This window comes from Vanacampus margaritifer, chromosome 5, assembly GCF_051991255.1.
Source record: "Vanacampus margaritifer isolate UIUO_Vmar chromosome 5, RoL_Vmar_1.0, whole genome shotgun sequence".
NCBI classification, from domain to species: Eukaryota; Metazoa; Chordata; class Actinopteri; order Syngnathiformes; family Syngnathidae; genus Vanacampus; species Vanacampus margaritifer.
Genome location: NC_135436.1, coordinates 30,870,521 through 30,889,847, shown reverse-complemented (window position 1 = coordinate 30,889,847; position 19,327 = coordinate 30,870,521). Strand labels below are relative to the sequence as shown.

The following is a 19,327-nucleotide window of genomic DNA, read 5'->3' as shown; positions in this document are numbered from 1 at the left end:
GCGCCGATACTGAGACCGGGTATCTTTCACTAACACAATACATATTTAAATGTTTTTCTTTTTAATCTTGCAAACAAGAAATGCACATTTGTTTAAATGAAAACTAAGACTAAATAATAAAATGAATCATTTTTGAAAAAATCGAAACGAACAAACCCGCTCGGGAAACATTTTGAGCGGCCGATTTGTGGACATTTGGATTTTTCCGAGCGTCATTGCAGACATTTGCAAGAAGACGCTCGGCTTCATCTGCTGCAATGTGGCGACGACGCGTCGCTGACAGCAGAATTGTGGGAGATTCTTCGGTTCCCATTTGAAAGGGTGAGAACTGCCCCCCCCCCCAACCAACCCTTTTCTTAGTCAGCCTGATGCTTTGCTTCTATTGTTCACTCGTGCACACGCACAAACAATGGCGTCAATGGAGACGAGCCATAGTGAGGGGGGGGGGGGGGTCTGAGAGGGCTTCAAGGGGGCGACACATTATCGTTTCTAGACAAATTATTTTTCTTCTTGTTTATTTTTAGCTCACACGTCGGTGGAGAGTTACCCCCCCCCCTAAAGAAGAAGCATCGTCCATATATGGACGTAACGTTTAAATTGTTGAGGGTGGTCTTCATCGTTGCTAGGGGCAACCAGGGGAGTGAGCGCGTGCGTGCGCGTGCACGCGCAGGACTTGCCCGTGTCCTGCTGTGCGACCCCTCGCGCCCATTGACAGACACAAGAAGGGGGGGGGGTGCAGAGACGTACAGGAGGGGAGGGGGGAGGAGCGAGAGACAGAGAGAGAGAGAGAGAGAGAGAGAGAGAGAGAGAGAGAGAGAGAGAGCGAGAGAGAGAGAGAGCGAGAGAGAGAGAGAGCGAGAGAGAGCGAGAGAGAGAGAGAGAGAGAGAGAGAGAGAAGGTCTGGGCGGATTTGGCGCCGGCGGCGTCTTTGGCAGCCCAACACACAAGCCGCGCTGCTTATTAGCGAGCGAGCTCCCGAACGGATTTACGCGCACGGAAGCAGGTGAGTTTGCCGCTTTTATTTCCATTCGGTCATCATTCTTCCACTCCCACTCAGGCAGGTGAGGCTACAGGTCCTCCCCCTCCTCCAGGACCTCCTCCAAGGCGACAAGGCAGACAAACGCGCGCGTTCTGTTCTGATGCTCTGCATGCACACATTTTTGTTTTTGTTTTTTGGGGGCTCTCGTTGGCGCGGCGGAGGGACACAAATACAATCAAGTGGTGGTGAGGCGACGGATTTTGTTGTCTGGCGACGTTTGGCCCAAAACGCGTGCGCGTTTGTGTGCTTAACATGATTGAGATTTTTTTAGTCATCGTCCTCATTTTACAGCGCACGTGTGCGTGTGTCATACATGTGCGCGCGTGCACGACGAGGAAGCATAAATCCCTCACGCGCACACGCACACACTTGTTTACGCGCCTCGACAATAAAATGCCCCCCCCCCCAAAAAAAAGGCGAAGCCAGAATGACAGCGTGCGCGCGCACAGACAGACAGAAGGGAGCGCGTTGGGGGTTGTTGGCGTTTGGGGGCGCACTTTGGAAAGGGGAGGGGGGAGGGGGGGTCTCAGCCATTTTCAAATGATGTAAATTTGGAATGAGATTCGAATGCGATTTGCTGGACTTGACTTGAGGCTGCACGCGCACGCGCGCGCGCGCGCTAGACAAGGAGGCTGCTTGTTGGGAATTTGGCGCTTCACTTGTTTTGTTCAATGAGAAATTCAGTGGGAGCCCCCCCATCCCCCAAAGCCACTTCCCGCCCATTTAGCCCCCCCATCCACCCCGCCCACCCGTCACCACTTCTTGTTGGGGGGGTTTGGGCGACTATTAATAAAATTGTTGGTGTGAATAATATTTGGACTTTGACGGTGTGAGCAGTGGCGTCACAAGCCTTGATGGCGCCGAAGGAGTACCCCATTTCCCCCCCCCCCCAGCCCCGCCCCCACCCACTGCAGTGTCACCTCTGCTTGAGTCGCTCGACTGAGACTGAAGTGTTGCAATTGTTGGTGCGATCCAAGCGAACGCCGCATGTTGGTCATCGAGTTGCACATTTTGGAAGTGTTAGTGGATTTAAAAAAATGAACGTATTTTATGCTTTTGATATCTACTTAGAGGCTAAATGCTAAAAACTTCTCCCATAATGCCACAGGGTATTAACTTGCAAGTTTAAAAAAAGAAGAAGCTTTTTTAGCATTTGGCCTACATTGCATGTAAACGTTGAAAAATGAGGTCAACATTGTTTATTCCTAAGTTGGACAATTTATTAGATCTGATGTGCATGATTTCCATTCATCATTTTTTCCCCCATAATGCCACGGGGCATGCACATGCACAAATCAATAGCCCGTGGCATTATGGGGGAAAATGCTAAGTTTTTAGCATTTAGCATACGTTGCATTGCCTCCACACGCGCGTACGAATGCGCAAAGATGGCGGAAATTTCCAGAAGACATTTTGTGTCGTTTAACAGGACACCAAAAGAAAAAAAAAAAGTTGAACTTAACTGAATGAGTGTCAGTTCAAAGGAATTTCTTTCTTTTTCATGTTTGGCAAAGCCGCTTAATAGCGCCACCATCTGGTTTGTTGATTTCCACTGCAAAAAAAGCATGCGATGACAGGACGGATGGCGCGATGCACTCGTTTGGCAAATTTGTGCTTGTATCTCAAGACCAACACTTGACTCGTCATAATCAACTTGATGTGCCTTTTTGTAGCTTAGCTCATCTTTGACGGACCAATTAGAAATCAAGTTCCAGACCAACAAACGCAAACAAGCACAAAACAATTGAGAGAAAAAGAAAGAAGCCAAAACAACAGCTCGTATGCGGAAGCCCTCATATGTCAGGGCGCCAGCGTCCTACTTTTAGCACCTAAGGCGGCATCATGTCATGAGAAGACTTCGCCAGTCGCCATGTTAGAAGTTTGCTGCGCCCCCAAAATGGAGGAGAGGACACAGTGAGGAAGGAGCGAGGGAGGGGCGCTCATTAGAAATGCAAATTCCTTTCATTTTCCGTCCCCTTTTCAGTGGGACGGGAGCACCTGCTGTCTCCAGCGTACACGCCCACTTTTCACCCCCCCCTCCCACTGCCACAACTTGGGGAGGGGGGAGGGGGCGCTTGGCTAAAGAATCTTCACTTTTCAAGTTTCTGCAGTATTTTCCTTCACGTGGTCCGGTTGAGGCGGGTTGAGGCCACTCGGGCGCCTCCACATGCCGGGCAAGTTCACCACAAAACAAAGACAGCTTTTGCTTTCAAAGCTACCACATTGTCTCCGTTAGCTTAACGCTAACAAACAGGGGGAACCTTCAAAGGCTCACGGGCTAACTATTACCACTGATGTGGCGCCGTTGTTGGGATGAAATGCAGGCACAAAAGGTGCCACGACGCATGATTAGAGACCACATAATACTGACAGGCATATCTTCTTTCTCCTCTGTGAAGACCAACTCATATTAATGCTGCACTGAGAAGCTGGGAGATGAGCTGGGCCCCCCAATGTCCGTCCGTCCGTCCGTTTGGCCAAGGTGCACACACCACAACGAGCAACACGGTTGAAGGGCAAAGCATGACAAGAATGATTTTGATTTTCATTTCATGATATCATTTCTGTCTGTTTTTCCAAAGTCTGATATTATCGAGTGTTGTATTTCTCATTAGAAAAAAGAAGAAGCTTTGTTTGCTTTTTGTTGGACATTTTTTTGTGGGGAGTTTTGAATTTTGAAAAAATTCTGGCGTGCTGCAACACATTAAGGGCATTTGTTATTCATTTGGGAACTGTGATGAGCACGTCTGCCTCGCAGTTGTGAGGTGCAGGGTTCGAGTCCGGCTGCAGCCTTCCTGTGTGGAGTTGGCATGTCGTCCCCGTTTTCTCTGGGCACTCGGCAGGTGTGATTGTGCGGTGAGAATGTTTTTTCCTCCCTGGTGACCACCTCGGGTCGGGTGCACGCCGCCTACTGCCAGCTGGGATAGGCTCCAGCATGCCGCAACCCTTGTGAGGAGAAGCGCTTTGGAAAATGCATGAAAGAATGAATTCAAATCGTACCGCTAGGCTGCATTGTGTTTGTAGCACACAGCACCTACCTCGGGTCCAAAAGTTGCCAAAACCCAAAACGTTTGATGTTTCTTAGTCCACTCAAGTGTTTTTGTGCACTTTTGATGACACAGTCGGGTTGATGATTTGGAGGCCGGAGATTTTGGTTTTGGGCAAGTGGAAGAGGGGCGTGGCTCAGCGGTAGAGCGGTCGTCTCCCAAGCCGGAAGTTGTGGGTTCGAACCCATGCCATTGTGCGCATGTGGCGTCGTCCGTAGGTGAATGGAAAGCGCTTTGAGGGCCTTGGAAAGTGCAAAAGCGCTGAATCGATGGAGTAGCACTGAAGCCATTTTGGAATTGTGACCTGCGGCTGAATTCAACATTCTTACAAAAGAAAAAAGTTGGCGGCGGCTCGATGGTGAACTCGGACGACTTTGCTGTTTCTTTGCTATTTGCGATCTTTGACGCTGGGACGAAAACCTCACAGGGCTTAGCTTAGCTTAGCTTAGCTTAGCTTAGCTAGCAGTAAGACAGACACGACATGGAGGAATTTCAAACCAGAAATTAGAGTAAAAAGCAGAGGTTGCCATTTACAAAATGTTGCTGCTTTGTCATTTGTTATTGATCAGCGGCAGACATGACGCCAGTGCCGATGGAACGCTGACCTCGGGTCAAAAGGAAACGCCGATGCATCGGTCTTGGTACGACTCAAAATGTTGTTTTTTTAAACCCAAATATGAGGCTTGGCAAAACATATGATGATGATGATGATGATGATGATGATGATGATGATGAATACAGTACAAGTTCACTTCCCATTATTATCAAATCAATTTGTCATTTTTTGGACGACGACGTGTTTTTCTGCAAGTCAGAACTTATTTGAATGGCGTCGGTGGTCGAATTTGAAAGAAACACGGCAACGTGAACTTGCGGAGTCCGTCTCATCGTACATCACCGTCACGAAGATTAGATGTCGTATTGAATCCAGAGTCCGGACTAGGAACGGCTAATATGCGTTAGCATGTTCACATTTTAAAGACGGAATTTTAAGGAGCGCTTATAATTTGGTTTCAAATTTCTTTGTGTTCATTCAAACAATTAAGACTTCATAGCAATTTAATGAAAGAAGACAAGATTCTTCTTCTAATATTTTCAACAACAAAGACAATGTTGAGCTTTCTGTTGACTTTCTGCAAAATTCATTGGCCAGCCTTGCGCTAACGCTGCTAGCAAAAAGTCTCCAAATCCTCAACCCAACATGCTGGGTAGAAATAACCCAACATCAGCTGCTTCCATCTTGGCCTCGACCAATCCTGGCTTAGCTACGCCACTTCACCATATTTGGGTGGCCACGCCCCTTTTAAGAGTGTACGTCCGCATTGTTAATCAAACAGCTTGCCAACGGAATGATAAGGATGAGGATGAGGAAGATGCGGAAGAGGAAGATGATGATGAGGAAAACGATGACGATGAGGAAGATGAAGAAGATGAGAATGACTCACCGTTGCCATGGTGACCAAAGGGCCCACCAGCCCGGCAGCTGAGGCCAGATGTGGCCCCCATGGAAGTGGATGATGTCATCTAATGACATCAGGAGTGTGCAAACAAACACAGAGCGGCTCAGTTTCTCCAAAAATGGGAGTACTTGAGTCCTTTTAAAAAAAATAAATATATTTTTTTACCTCATTCGACTTGACGCTGATATTTGGAGGCCGACTTGTGACTTTGACTTGAGCGTGATTGTTTGAAAGCAGCAGTACTCGAGTACAATTTGTGCCTACTCAGATACTTCCGAAATGTGACGGTGCAGTTGTTGCTGCAACTGGTACGAAGCGTGAGCTTGCAGATGATTGACAGGCCAGCGTGAGCCAATCAGAGCTTGAGGAGCGAAGAGAATCAGCAGCTGAAAGAAACGCTGCATGGGACAAAAAGACGCAAGGAGGAAAAGCGAGACGGAGGGAGGCAGAGGACAAGATGGCGGGCGGGCGGGAGGGGGAACAAGGCTTAGTTTGTGGGAGCGGTCGCCGAGTCGGGCGTCACGTGCGGGTCACGAGTTGCGCCAGCGGAATGTCAAGATGGACGCAGCGCACAAAGACAAGCGACAGTTGGACTTCTTTTTTTTTTGGGGGGGGGGGGATTCCAAGGATCAAATATTTGGTGCTCCCAATCAGTCTTTTCTTCTTCCCATGCTTGGTATATGTGCCCCCCCCTCCAAACCTTTATAGAAAAGGGTGCGAGGCCACGGCGGACGAGCGCCAGCGAGCGCGCGACGGCACAAAAAGGCGTCTTTGTGTCCCTCAAGGCCATGAAGGGGCTCCTGTTCGTTCACACTCACAATCGCTTACTCATCAACTTACTTCATCACTCGATTGGCGCGAGAGTCCACTTGTTACCGATTGGCTGATTGTTGGCCCTTCAGTGGTTTTTTTTTAGTGTTTTTAGTTAACTAAAACTAAGGAAAAAAACGAATTTCATTAACAAAATCCAAAATAAAATGCCTTTTAAGAAACAAAAACGAACAAACCACATTTTGTAATTACAAAACGAACTCAAACTAACGACAATGATAGCAAAAATGTCCTTTGTTTAAGTCTTTGGTCATGAATTGAATGCTTGAGCCTTCAGGGATGATTTGAAATGTGATTTGAAGTCGATTGATTTGACCGCAATAAAGACGTTTGAAAGCGTCACGCAGAAGTGACGTCATCCAGCAGCAGCCAATAGAAAAGCACCTTCAGATGACGTCGCTTGGTGGTCGTTTTTAAACAGTGCGCGCAAGTAATACACTTTTTTAAGAACTAAAACTAAAACTAATACTGAAACTAACTCAAACTCGGCATTTATTCACTAAATCTAATCAAAACTAATCGAACCACCCTGAAAACGAATGACTACATTTAAAAACAAAATTCAAAACGAAATAAAAAGAAAATTCTAAAACATTAACAACCCTGGCGAGTACAAATGTTGCTACTGAACTGATCGGCCTTAACGCGTATGCGCGTGCGTGCGTGCGTGCGTGCGTGCGTGCGTGCGTGCGTGCGTGCGTGCGTGCGTGCGTGCGTGCGTGCGCGCTGACCCTGTTGATGGACTGAAGGCAACTTGAATGGCGAGTGACTTTCCTTCCATCGACTCGGCTCAGCAACATCTTCCGTGCTTAAGCTGCTTTAGGCAGCAACACACTCAGGGACAGAGTTCAAAGGTCAAGGCCAGAAATGAATTTGTCGCAAAGAAGCATTATGCGGCGTTTGACAGGAGATTTCTTGTTTTGCTTGTGAGCCGCACCGGCACATTTCTTGGAAATTGGAACATTTCTGATTAGATTTTTTTTTTGTCGCTCAAAGCAATCACATGCGACACATGCCACGCGCATCCGTTGAGCAACCGAGAAGACGTCCAAGAAAAGAAAAGAAAAAGTTTCTGAAGAGAATGAAAACGCAACAAGTTGCCAAAAGTGAACGTGAAAGTCAAGCTGACGTCTTGCGACAAATTGCAGGAGACGAAATCGAGACAAAATCCAATTGGCTGAAAGTTTGCAAATATTGATGACGGGCAGGAAGGCGGAATTTCCTCAGGGATTGCTGCAACCACTCAATGGAGTTGGAAAAAAAAAGGAGTTTTGGTGTGCAAACTCATTCTTTCAAATGTTGCTAAATATTCAATGTACGTTTTCAAACCAAATCCGAAGAAATGTTTTGCTTTCTTCAGCAGTTGACGGCTGCGACAAAATGTAAAAATAAAAATGCCAGCATGCGCTCATCAACTTGTTGGCTCAAAAGGATTTGTTGTCGGCTCACATGATGACAATTCATCTTAAATGATCGATTTTGCACAGATTTGAAGACGCATTTTTTGTCCTGCTTGTGGTGTCGCAAGTACGGGACGTCCGCGGCCCCCCAGCAACGCAGACGGCAAATTGTGGCCCCGCCTCACATTCAAGTCGACTTTTTAAACGTCAACCTTGAAAATCTTTTTTTGTTACATGCAAAAATGAAATTTCAATCTGGAAGCAGTTGGTTGATTTCTGACAGGTCAAAACAACAACAACAACAACAACAACCGTCCATGCGACGCAATCCTGACTTTAAAATGACCCCAAAAGATTTCCTTTTGTGATTCTACCGTCAACGTTCTTAAAAAATATTGAGGATGAGCGACGACATGACATTTGCACAATGGCAGATTTTTGGGGAGATTTGACATGACATTTATTTTTGCGCGACATTTGACATGCAATTCCATTGTTGGTCATGGCGGCCACCTTTGACCTTTAAACAGGACATTTGCTGGAGTTGTTTTAACGCGTGTGACCTTTGCGGATATTCTCATTGATCCCGCTCATTTCATTCTCAGCGCATCGAAGGGATGCGGACGCTTGTTTCGTGCGCTCACTTTTCATCGGTCACGAAGCGATGAAGCCGCTCAGATGAGAGGACAAACTCGCCGTCCATTCGACAGCCTGATAAAAAAAAAAAAAAAAAAAAACGATTTTAAGGAGATTCCACATTTGTGTGACATTTGACCTCCACTTGGCTTCACTGGAAAGGTGAAAAAAAAAATAAAGGATGAGCGGAGATTCTGAACAAAACAGCAGAAAGCGGAAGAAAAGTAGGATGTCGTCATCTTGTTGACAAGCTGCAGTCTAATCAGCAGTCGTCTCCTTCATCACCACGACAACCAGCCGGTCACTTATGACGCCATCAACTGGGTCACGGCTGACTTATTCTCCGTGCTAATGTTAGCATCGCCAAAGCTAACGCTAGCGCCGACGGTTAGCAACAGAGATCCAAAAACGGTCGGGGCCGTCAATCCCCTTTAAATTGGCTGCTCTCCTGCCGCGGGATTAGCGGCAAACTAAAGCCGGCGCGCTAAAAAGGCCGAGCGTTCTGTGAGGGCGGGCTGGCGCGCACACACTTACACGCACACACATGGGCGGGAACGCCGAGATGGCGTTAAGCTAAGCCGCTCAACCAAAAACAACAACAACAACAGCAGCAGCACGACGCGTTACTCGCAAGTCAAACGTGTCAACAATTAGCATCAAGGTGAAAAGTCTTGGAAATAAAAATGGACCTTCATCTGCCGGCTAATTGCTTGTCGTCTTCTACTTCCTGTTAGCATAGCTTAGCTGCGTCTGACGTCCATCCATCCATTTTCTTAAGCGCTTTTCCTCGCGTCGGACGTATGATCTGAAAATCCGAAAACAGAATGAGGATGTTCATTTCATACGTCGAACCCACAATCAGCTTAACAACATGAAACGTCGACCGTGAATGAACGTGACGCGCTCGGGTCCGAGAGAGTCGCTTCCGGTCCATTTAAGCGAGCGCCTCCCGTTGGAGGGACAGCGACGCTCGCCAGCCGCACGCCATCAATTTTGCAAATTTCACCCGGTGTCACTGAAGGTGACACATCGGTCGTTAGCGCATAATTGCTGTATGCAAATGAGCTTTGAAAAGACCACCAGTCAGTGATCAGCGACTTAATGAGCTCATCATATTGATATTAACACCTTCATGATCATCACGGCAGGTGTATGAAAATCTGTCATACGTCGCGACATCGCAGCCTTCCCCGCAAAGCAGGCAAAATATCAACACGTGCGTGCGTGCGTGCGTGCGTGCGTGCGTGCGCGCATGTGACATCATCAGACAGGTGGGAAGAGCAGCCTTAACACTGATTGGTCCCGAGTCCAGCGCCAAGCAAATGACTTGGTCATATTATTTACTACTCTTATTTGCCTGTTACAATGCATTTCTGCATTTCTGCATTTCTGCATTTCCCGTCTCTGAATGTTGTTTGGTGGCAACTGTAATATTGTGAGATGATGATGATGATGATGATGATGAAGATGATGGAGAGACACAGATGGAGGAGAAAAATAAACCAAAGAGCAAATCAAGCGAGCGGTGGCAGGAAGCATGAGGAAGAGGAGGAGGGAAGACAAATCCAGATGAGGAAGATGAAAGCAGAAAGAGGGAAAAAAAAAAAAAAAAAAGCGAGCGAGCGATGCAGACAGAGAGAGGCGGGGCAAAAAAGGCGGGAAAATGAGCGGCTGAGGACGAGCCAGACAAACGCTGGCGCTTGTCGTCACGCTCCCTCCCTCCATTTTGTCCCCTTCATCAGTGTGAGGCGGCGCTAACATCCTCATCCTCATCCCGTCTTCAGCCAAATATCAAAACGTCACATGAGGTACACACGATGACAACAATTACACACACACAAGAAAATGTGGCCTTTGGGGTGACGTGAGTCGGCATTCGTCACGCACACGCATTCACACAAACACGCAAATGTCGCAATCTTTGTCAACAAGGTTTTTTTACGGCCCCAAACTGGTTTCAGTTTGACATTTGGTAGGCGTGTCTATCACGAGGAGGCGTGGCTCAGCGGTCCCAATTGCGACGTTGTGGGTTCAAATCCCCCCCCCTTTGTGACCAAGTGTCCTTGAGCAAGACGCCGAGCTTCAGCAACCACACGCATCAACGTCGGGCTTTGCAAAGCGCCATATGGAAGCGCTCTATCAAAAGAAGTCCATTTAGCGTTTATGAGCGGACACCCGAGAAAAGAAAGCCGGAAAACATTTGAAGTGACGAAATGTTGCTAGCCGGGAGCCGACCGCGTTAGCGTGAGCAGATCTGTGGGGATGCGACGGAGCGGAAAGGAAGGTTCGGACAAGTTGAATTATTTTCTATTATTAAGACGGGACGGACGTTCATCTCGTCGACCTTCGCTTGGCACGACTGCGGGACCTTTTCGTAGAACATGCGAGGCTTTAGAGGAGCCAAACCAACGTCCAAAAAGTCAACCGCGTGCATTTAAAGCAACACTAAGGAACTTTCAGTGCATGTTGATTCTGGTGCCACCATATGGACAAAGTCGGTAATGTTATGCCTAAAGGAAGACCACGTTTCCCATGAGGACAAGCGCACTGCGTCATTTTTTAGCTCATGACATTCAAATTGACTTCCGACTTTGTAACGATTGGGGAAAGCGGGATGTGACGTCTGCCATCAAGCAGTCGGCACATTTGTCGTTTTTTGTGTGGCAGAGTTGCGAGGATCCTGCCGGTCAAAATAATACAGACCTCCTCAGGCCGTGGCAAAAGGTACCGTGCAACTCCTTTGAAGTCCATGTTTCATCACAAGAGTTACGGAAATATTTGAAGGTTGAAAAATTCCTTGGTGCTACTTTAAAAGTGCACTTTCAGTCTGCTGCCTTAATGCTAACCAATTAGCATCTAGCGACGCACTGATGATCTGAGAGCAGAGTTGAGGTCATGAATCTCGCTTGAGTTGGAGGCGGGACTCACACTGCCTGCTGAAATGTTATTGGCTGACAAATTCAAGTTTGTCCTGCAGAGAAGTCACAACAAGAGCATGTTTGTGACCGGCCCTGGCAAAAGAGGAAAAAAAAAAAAAGAAGTCCTCATGTGACAAAAACATCACAATTGAGATGACCCGAGTCAGAAGCAACATGGCAGCCAGTGTGGTTGGTGTCACGTTCGTCTTCACGCCGCGCTCGCTCGTCCACATCACTTTTGCACCTGAGACCCTCACAGTGCGCCATTGTCCATTGTCCGTCCGTCCGTCCGTCCGTCCGTCCGTGGCGTCAACGTGCGCTCGCTCCCACCCGCCGCCTCACGTTCATTGATGCGATGACTCCCGCGCGTTTCAGGCCTTGCGTTTAGCGTCGGGCTCGCTTCTCACGTCTGAAAGTCCTCCGGGAACTCATTGACGCTAACTCTTTTGACACCTTGTCCTCCGCAGGAGTCAGGAGGATTAGTAGGATGCTGAGGATCTTCCCTCCACGCCGCTTTCCATGAGCTGAGAGCGCCACCTCACGGTGAGGAACCAATCAGCAGAGAGAGCGAGGAAGAGGAAAGGGAAGAAGGCCTGGGAAGGAAGGAAGACACTTTTTTGGGGGGTTGCAGTTTATTTCCACCTGGTAAATGGCGGCAACGGAGGCCAGCGCGGCGCCCGCGGTCCAGGAAGACGGGAAGAGTCCGGAGAACAAGCAGGCAGAAGCTGAACAGCCCACGCACAACTCAGAAAGCGTCAAGAGTGAGACGGTGGACAAAGATGGCACCGCCGTCAACAGCGAGGTCGTCCCGACCAAAGAGACCGTCGCTAACGACACGTCGGTCGAGGCGGCGAGCGCCGACGAGGAGGCCGGAGCCGTCAGCGGCGAGGCCGCGCCCCCCCAGAGCTCGGAGAACCATGAGCACAAGACCTCCTTCCTGGACTCCTTCCTTAACAAGAGCGGCCTTGGTAAGGTGATGTCAGGACGGAAAAAAAAAGAGGCCGGCGCCGCCGCGGGGCCCGGCTCGGAGGAGAGCGCCGCCGAGGGGGGCGAGAAAGACCGAGAGAAAACCGCAGACGAGCCGGCGGCGCCTGAGGCGGGAGCGGAAGGAGGTGGCGAGGGGGAGGCGGCCGAGAAAGCGCAGGAAAATGGAGAGAAGGAGGACGAGAAGAAGTGCAAAGAGTCCAAGTCTTCAGTTCGGGATCTGATCAGGAAGCCGGTGGCCAAGATCTTCTCCCATCGGAGCACGGAGAAGAAGGACGGCAACACCCTGGAACCTCCGAAACAAGTCAAGGTCCGCTCCAAGTCCCTGGACCGCCTGGAGGATCCCGAAGCACTTAACGCCAACGCAGACTCGGCCGCTGAGGAGGCGGGAGCTGCAGAAGGAGGCGCGGAGGCCGAGATGGATCCGAAAGCCTCCTCGGCTTCCACCGGCGCCACCAAGCACATGAAGCGCTGGCACTCCTTCAAGAAGCTCATGGCTCAGAAAGCACACAAAAGGAGCGGCGGCGGCGCCACCGAAGACGGCGCTGACGCAGAAGGAGGCGCAGACTCCTCCACCTTGGACTCCAAGGAGTCGGGCCAGAAGAGGTGGAAGCTCAAGCGCTCCTGGACATTCCAGGGCCTCAAGAGGGATCCGTCCATGGTGGGCATCAGCGGCAAGACCAAGAGCTCCGACAAAGACTCGGCCGACACGCCCGAGGAGGCGCCGGATGCCGACCAAAGTGCCGAGGGGGGCGGCGAGGAGGAGGACAAGGCCGACGGCGGAGGCCAGGAGAAGGCGGAGGCGAGCGAGGAGGAGAAAGTGGCCGGGGGGGCCACCGTCACGCAGCACGCCAACGAGATCTGGACCTCCTTTAAGAAGCGCGTCATCCCCAAGTCCAAACGCGCAAACACAGAGTGCCACCCCAGCGCCGACGATGACGCCGCCGCCGCCGCCGCACCCGCATCAGGTCAGAAAGCTAAACTTTTGCCCCACAGGATTTGAGATTTTAGAGCTCCCCAAATGAAATATTCAACCGCTAGCTAGCTAGCTAGTTAGCTATGCCGACAGTCCCAGAACGCACAGCCTCTTTGATAGTCTGCGGGTGTGACTGCTTTAGAACGCCTCGTTGTCAGCCATAAGTGCACGCATGTCACATTGAGAAAGTGCCAGAATGGGGATGGCAGGAAGGGGTTGACTTGATTGATTTCTGGCTGATGTGAAGCTTTAGAGCGCCTCGTTGGTGTGGCGTGGAAAAGCACAAAGAATGACCAGAGCCACAACGAATATGGATGAAGTAGCGTCCATTTTTCCAGGTCAAAGTAGAGGAATTTGCATACAGAAAGCTTTGATGCAGCCTCTCAACTGCAAAGAACGGTTGAAGAAATGGTAGTTATTACAATGGCCAGCAGGTGGCAGCAAAGCAAAAGAGATCAACCAGGGCCATGTTGAAAAAAGCTCATCTACCCACAATTCTAAACAGATTTGTGAATGATGACGAAACTTAGCTATATTCTAATTGCTGTAAAACGGAAACAGATAGAAATATCTTCTTTTTTTCCGATGAAAGAAGAGAGACTAATCTTTCTTTTAGTAGGTTTCATGTTTTGATAGCAATAGAACACATTATTCTGTGGGCGGGCCTTGCAAAGTCAGTCAAAATCCAGTAAAAGAGGCGGGTGTGAAGGGGGTTGCTTCAGGGAAAAGGACTGCCAGTCAATGAGCTATTGCATTCAAATTTGTCAGGGTCGTTAACAACGCTCATTTGTTGTCATTTGACAGTGACTTTAAATTCAAGTTCAAACTCAAGTTGGTCCTTATAATAATAATAAAAAAATAATCGACAGTATGTCTTGAGCACGCCCAAAAGTTAGAATCTGGAATTGTTTAGTGGAATAAATGTAAGAAAAGATGAATTCCATCGGATTTGTTTTTCAGGGAAAGCATGCAAGCTGGACAAGGACATAAAAGTGTTGTAATAAAAAAATGATTGTCACACGAGAACGATTGCGCTAACAGAAAAGTGTCAACGTGTGAGCAGCCGTCTGGAACTGAAATTATACGTGACGTGGTTTGTGTGCTTCAGGCGAGGACGGCGCGACAGAGGACGGAAAAGACGCAAAATCCGCCAAGGCCAAACGTTCGCACTTTGGCCGGGCGGTCTCCCTCAAGAACTTCATCCTGCGCAAAGGCAAGTCCGCCAGCGTGGACACGGCCGACGCCGCCAAAGAGGATGAAGAAGAGGCCGCCGCCGATGCCCCCGCCCCCGCTGCCCCCGCTGCCCCCGCTGCCCCCGCCGAGGGAGGAGACGGCCAAGCCGCCAGCGGAGAAACCGACGACAAAAGCGTCCAGCAACAGGAAGCCGAGGCGCCGAAGACGCCGAGCCACGCTCCCGTCACTAACGGCGAGAACGGCTGCGAGAACGGAACGGCCGAGGACGACACCCACAATCACCAACAAGACGACGACCAGAAGAACAGCAGCCCCGTGAAGAAGAGCAAGGAGCTGGGCGGGGCCAAGGAGGAGACCAACGCCAAGGTCATCAACACCACGGCGCCACCTGTGAACAGCGGTGAGTTACTACACCACCACCGAGACGACCGTCAGAACCACGGCCGACAAGGAGATGCTAACGACAGAGCGCCGCCGCCGCTAACAAACATTAGCAATGAGCTGAGGGGGGAGGAGGAAGGGGAGCAAGATGAGGATGAGGAGGAGGTGAGGAAGAGGGAGCTGCGAGATGTGGCCGTGGCTATTGTCCGCAGTGTCATGTCAGCCGCCGCTGACCAATTAGAGCGCGAGCTATGCCGCGGCGCGCTCAATGGCCGACACGCCACCTCCACCTGCTAATATGCTAGCATGCTAGCGCACAACACACAAACGCCAGTTAGCACAGAAAACGAGCCTGACTGGGACGGACAAAAATGAATCATGTGAAAAGGTTCGATTTTACAGGCTCAAACACAAATAAGCTTGGCACAGGCCGTTAGCATTAGCATGACTGCCGTGCAAATGAGAAGTTTCAAGTAGCAATGTGACAAGTGGCCGCCATCTTTGCACAATTTTCTAACAAAAAAGAAAGGAAGTATTGAGCACTTCAAATGCTTCTTAAATCCTTCATAGCAAACAAATTGAGGAGAAAAAAAATGGTCGATTTAAGCAAATGCTCTCGTCTGCTGCTCCTCTAGTGAATAATCTTCCGTTGACACTTTGGGAGTGAAACTTGTAAGGCGGGTGACGCCGTTTGACGCCGTTTGAAACGTTACGTCACTTCCCCCATCGAGTAGCAGACCAAAACAAAGCGTCCGAAAAAAAAAGAGATCACCATATATTTTTCAATCTTGATTATTAATTGCTTTTATAAAACTATTGTTTTCAAAACGCCGGTAACAAAAAACGAAATATACGACATATTACTTCAACATTTTTAAAGTACTGTAAACGCAAGCTACCTAGCATCCACCCAAAGACAAATAGGTGAAAAGTTCGCATCATCGCACCTCAATAAGTGAAAAGTTGAAAGGCCGACGCGCCGCACACACGTTAGCTTAGCGTTCACGCTGTCAAGAGACTCGCCGTTTACACTCGTCACATCAGAGGACTACTAAAACACGCCGAGCCCAATTGGTGGCACGAGACGGCGCTAGTTGAGCTCTCCTTGCGCTGCAGACGCACGTTGACTTCTTGATTCCCAAACTTCATACTTGACATTCCAAAGATCTGGCGGAAAACAGAAAAAAGTCGTCCCTGGCGATATCGTCGTTCACTTTTTGCAGCGTGACGACATCGCCGATTTGTCTTTTTTGTGCGCGTCACCGATTATTTGCACAATGTTAAGCAACAGCAAGAGTGAGCCAGGTGGGAAGACGGCGTGAAAGACAGACAATGTCCACAATTTGGGATCGTTTCACCTTTACTACAAGAAGCTGTAGTCCGATATGCAAATGAGTTTGAGTTTTTTTCATTTGCAAATGTTGCGTTCGGGCCATCTTGGCCGCGTCGCTTGGACGATTCACACCAGAAAAAAAGCTAACAAAAAAGCCCACGCTCGGTTGTGACGATTTGAACGCCATCAAATTCACGTTTAACGTCAAGTCATCCCTTCTGGCGTGTAGCCATTTTTATGCCTTGCTAATCAAAGTAAAAAAGAAAGAAATATGGCCAAGTGTTGATCAGGATTCAAAAAGAACATTTGAGAAGGACTTTTGCTTCATCAGCTGAATGCGGAAGTCAAACTTATCACATATCGAAACTTAACAAAGTGTGAAAAACATTTTTGACTGGCAAACTCTGGACATTTTCCCCAGAATGGGATTATGGACTATTGACTTGAGTAAAAAAAAAATATTATTTTTTAATCATTTGGTCTACATGATATCAATACATTTGAAAATTAAGTACGTAAACGTTGACTAATAGTGATTGGTATTGTTTTATTATCCCCCCCCCCCTTAATGCCACAAATGATGCGACTTGTGGCATGATGGGGGAAAATGCTAGCTTTTTAGCACATTTAGCCTGTGAGCACGTTGGAAGGATTTTGCCAGTCAAAAATGTTTGATGCAAATGAGTGCGTTCATTTTGAGTTCATTGAAAGTTCCTTTCATGCCACTCATTTTTTTAAACACACGATTAATGAGCGCTCCTCACTCGGAAAGCCTGTTCTGTGGGAATTCCAGTCGGAACCCAGCAGACGTCCACGGCAACATTCGGCAGCAAAAACGGAATCATGCATATTTTTGTGGAGGCACATTTGAATAATGTGCAGAATTTCACTTCATGTTCCAGATGAGATCACTCTTAATATGAAAGAAAAATGCATTGAGATGGTTGTCATTGTCTTACAAATACGCCATCTAGTGGTAGATGATGAGCAACACAAATCAATATCATTTTTACAGTACGTCTTTTTAATTGGAATTCGATGGTATTTATGATTATGTATCAATGACTAAAAGATGCAGCCATGTTTCTATTCTATAAAACCACTTTTATGTTAACAAGAGTTTGAAACTTAGAAAAAGAATATTTTATTGTACATTTAGAACATATAAAAATGTGCGATTAATCATGAGTTAACTATTGAAGTCATGCGATTAATTCTGATTAAAAGAAATAGATATAAATATATCACCCAATGTAAATTGGCAGCTCCACATTTCTGTACTTTCCAACAGAACTTTTGACTTTGGAACGTTTCTTTTTTCTGGTGTGGCGTCAATATGCTTCTGTAGAAAGCGAGTAAAAAAACAAAACAACAACATATATAAGCATTTTCTTTTACAGTCCAGTCATTTTTTTTAACTCGCGCAAACAGACACGTTTTTTTTAAAATCGATATATTATTTTTGTGATCTCTAAGCGCATTCGCGAACGCGGCGATTTCGTAAACGACTGCCGCCACTTTTCGAGTGGGCCGCCATCGAACGAGCCCAAACGTTGATGGGATGGCGGCGCCAGCCGGCGTTTGTCGGACACGCAAGCAACGGCGCCAGCGGCGGCCCGCAACATTCTTCTTGTTCTTCTGCTAACTGCTCTCTTCATTTTTGCACACCTTTTGACTGTCTTGTGTTATCATTCAGCAGACAAAAAGGCGGGAAACGCGTGAGGCCGCACAAAGAGGATTAGAACTTCCCGCCCGCCCGGGAGTCGCTGAGCAAGGAGCTCTGAGCACCCCCCCCCTCACTTGCACCAACCCACCCACCCAAATCCTCATTTATTGACCCCCCCCACCCACACCCCACCCCCACCCACCTAAAAGGAGTTATCACGCGTTAAGAGGTTGCCGTGGTGACAAAGAATGAGCGGCTGGGAGAGTTCATGTAGATGAGAAACCAATCAAAATATAACAAATACTCGGAAAGCAATAATCCACCCCCCCCCCCCACCCCTTCCATTTCCTCTGCTTGTCTGTGACATTTTATATTGTGTACAAGAGAAATGCAAAGGTAGAAAAAAAATGCATTCCAGACCCCCACCCCACGTTTGTGCCGAGCCAATTGTTGGATAAAAAGACGTAAAAAGAAGGATAAGAAAAAAGAAGAAAAAAAAGAAAGACTGTTAGTTTTATATTGACAGCCGTTATGCTTTGTAGCCCCCCCCCCCCCCTCCCCAAATGTCCATGGAAGTAGATTGGACTTCAGTACATAGACTGCTCCAGTAAATAGACGGCCCCGAAGACTGAGCCCCCCCCAACGACACTGCAAATGTCTCCAGCTGTGTGTTGAGTGTTTAGACGGTTCTGTCGTGGACATGATGACGACATCAAGACAAAAACAACAACAAACAAAACAAGCTGATTTGATTCTTTGTCTTATTTTGTAAAAGCACATCCTGTCACTGTTTGTTCCTCTGCAGTCATTTCCACTCTCATGATGATGACGACGATGTTTTGTTGGTCCAGTTTTCATGTCTGCTAGCAACAAAAAAAAGAAAAGGAAAACAAAACAAAAAAAACAAATAGTCCAATAAAGAGGAAAATCTAACAAGTCAACTGTGGTGTTTATTTTGGGCCGCGTGCTGGCTGGCTGCAGGGCAGGCGGCCAATGGGATGGGGGATGGAGGATGAGGGGGCGGGGCTAACTCATGGGGGAGCGTTTGGCTGCGCCGCCATTGGGCGCTCATTAATCCACGTATCGATAAGCTCATCCGTTTACGTAACCGGCGCAATAATTGCACTTTTCTTTGTATGAAAGTGCGTTGAAAGGAAAGACACACAAAGACACAAAGAGACGAAGACATCCCAGTCCACGTTACGAACGAACACACGCACGCGCAACCTTTTTGCTCCAAAAAACGAGTGCATCATCACAAGTTTTAGAATAATAATATGCAACGTTGCAAAATTGTGTATGAAATGCACTTTTCTTTTTTTAAATGTATTTTGTAATAAGCCCCGCCCTCGGCACTGTCTCGCCAGAGGTCTTAATAATGGCGACAAATGCGCTCGTCGTTCGTGTAATTCCATTTGGGATCATCATTTTGCAGAGAAAAAATGAACGTTACTTTTAGATT

At 48.0% G+C, this 19,327-nt stretch overlaps 1 protein-coding gene and 1 long non-coding RNA gene across 7 annotated transcripts in view; one reads left to right on the top strand and one right to left on the bottom strand.

The window, feature by feature from the left end:
- LOC144051812 (uncharacterized) overlaps positions 1–19,327 on the bottom strand; it is a 30,300-nt gene that overhangs the window by 9,686 nt on the left and 1,287 nt on the right. For 2 of the 5 annotated variants that reach the window (XR_013294047.1, XR_013294048.1), the window contains one exon: positions 9,103–9,218. The exons of 2 other annotated variants lie outside the window; for them this stretch is intronic. This is a non-coding gene — a long non-coding RNA (uncharacterized LOC144051812). Of the gene's footprint in view, positions 1–8,421; positions 8,489–9,102; positions 9,219–19,327 lie in introns of all 5 variants that reach the window. One more of the 5 variants, XR_013294044.1, reaches the window with a different exon arrangement.
- On the top strand, positions 836–18,806 carry LOC144051807 (uncharacterized). 2 transcript variants are annotated; one of them, XM_077565253.1, is made up of 4 exons: positions 836–1,003; positions 11,799–13,283; positions 14,400–14,885; positions 17,899–18,806. In XM_077565253.1, exons 2-4 carry the CDS (start codon positions 11,981–11,983, stop codon positions 17,919–17,921), a joined length of 1,812 nt encoding a protein of 603 aa, XP_077421379.1. In that variant the 5' UTR covers positions 836–1,003; positions 11,799–11,980; the 3' UTR covers positions 17,922–18,806. The 2 variants fall into 2 exon arrangements, with proteins under 2 accessions (XP_077421379.1, XP_077421378.1); XM_077565252.1 differs by having other exon boundaries at positions 17,896–18,806.

Coding starts and splice junctions, on each gene's coding strand:
- LOC144051807 (XM_077565252.1), top strand. CDS start 11,981: ATGGCGGCAACGGAGGCCAGCGCGGCGCCCGCGGTCCAGGAAGACGGG. Junction 13,284..14,399: donor CGCCGCCGCACCCGCATCAG/GTCAGAAAGCTA, acceptor TGTGTGCTTCAG/GCGAGGACGGCGCGACAGAG. Junction 14,886..17,895: donor GGCGCCACCTGTGAACAGCG/GTGAGTTACTAC, acceptor GTTATCATTCAG/CAGACAAAAAGGCGGGAAAC.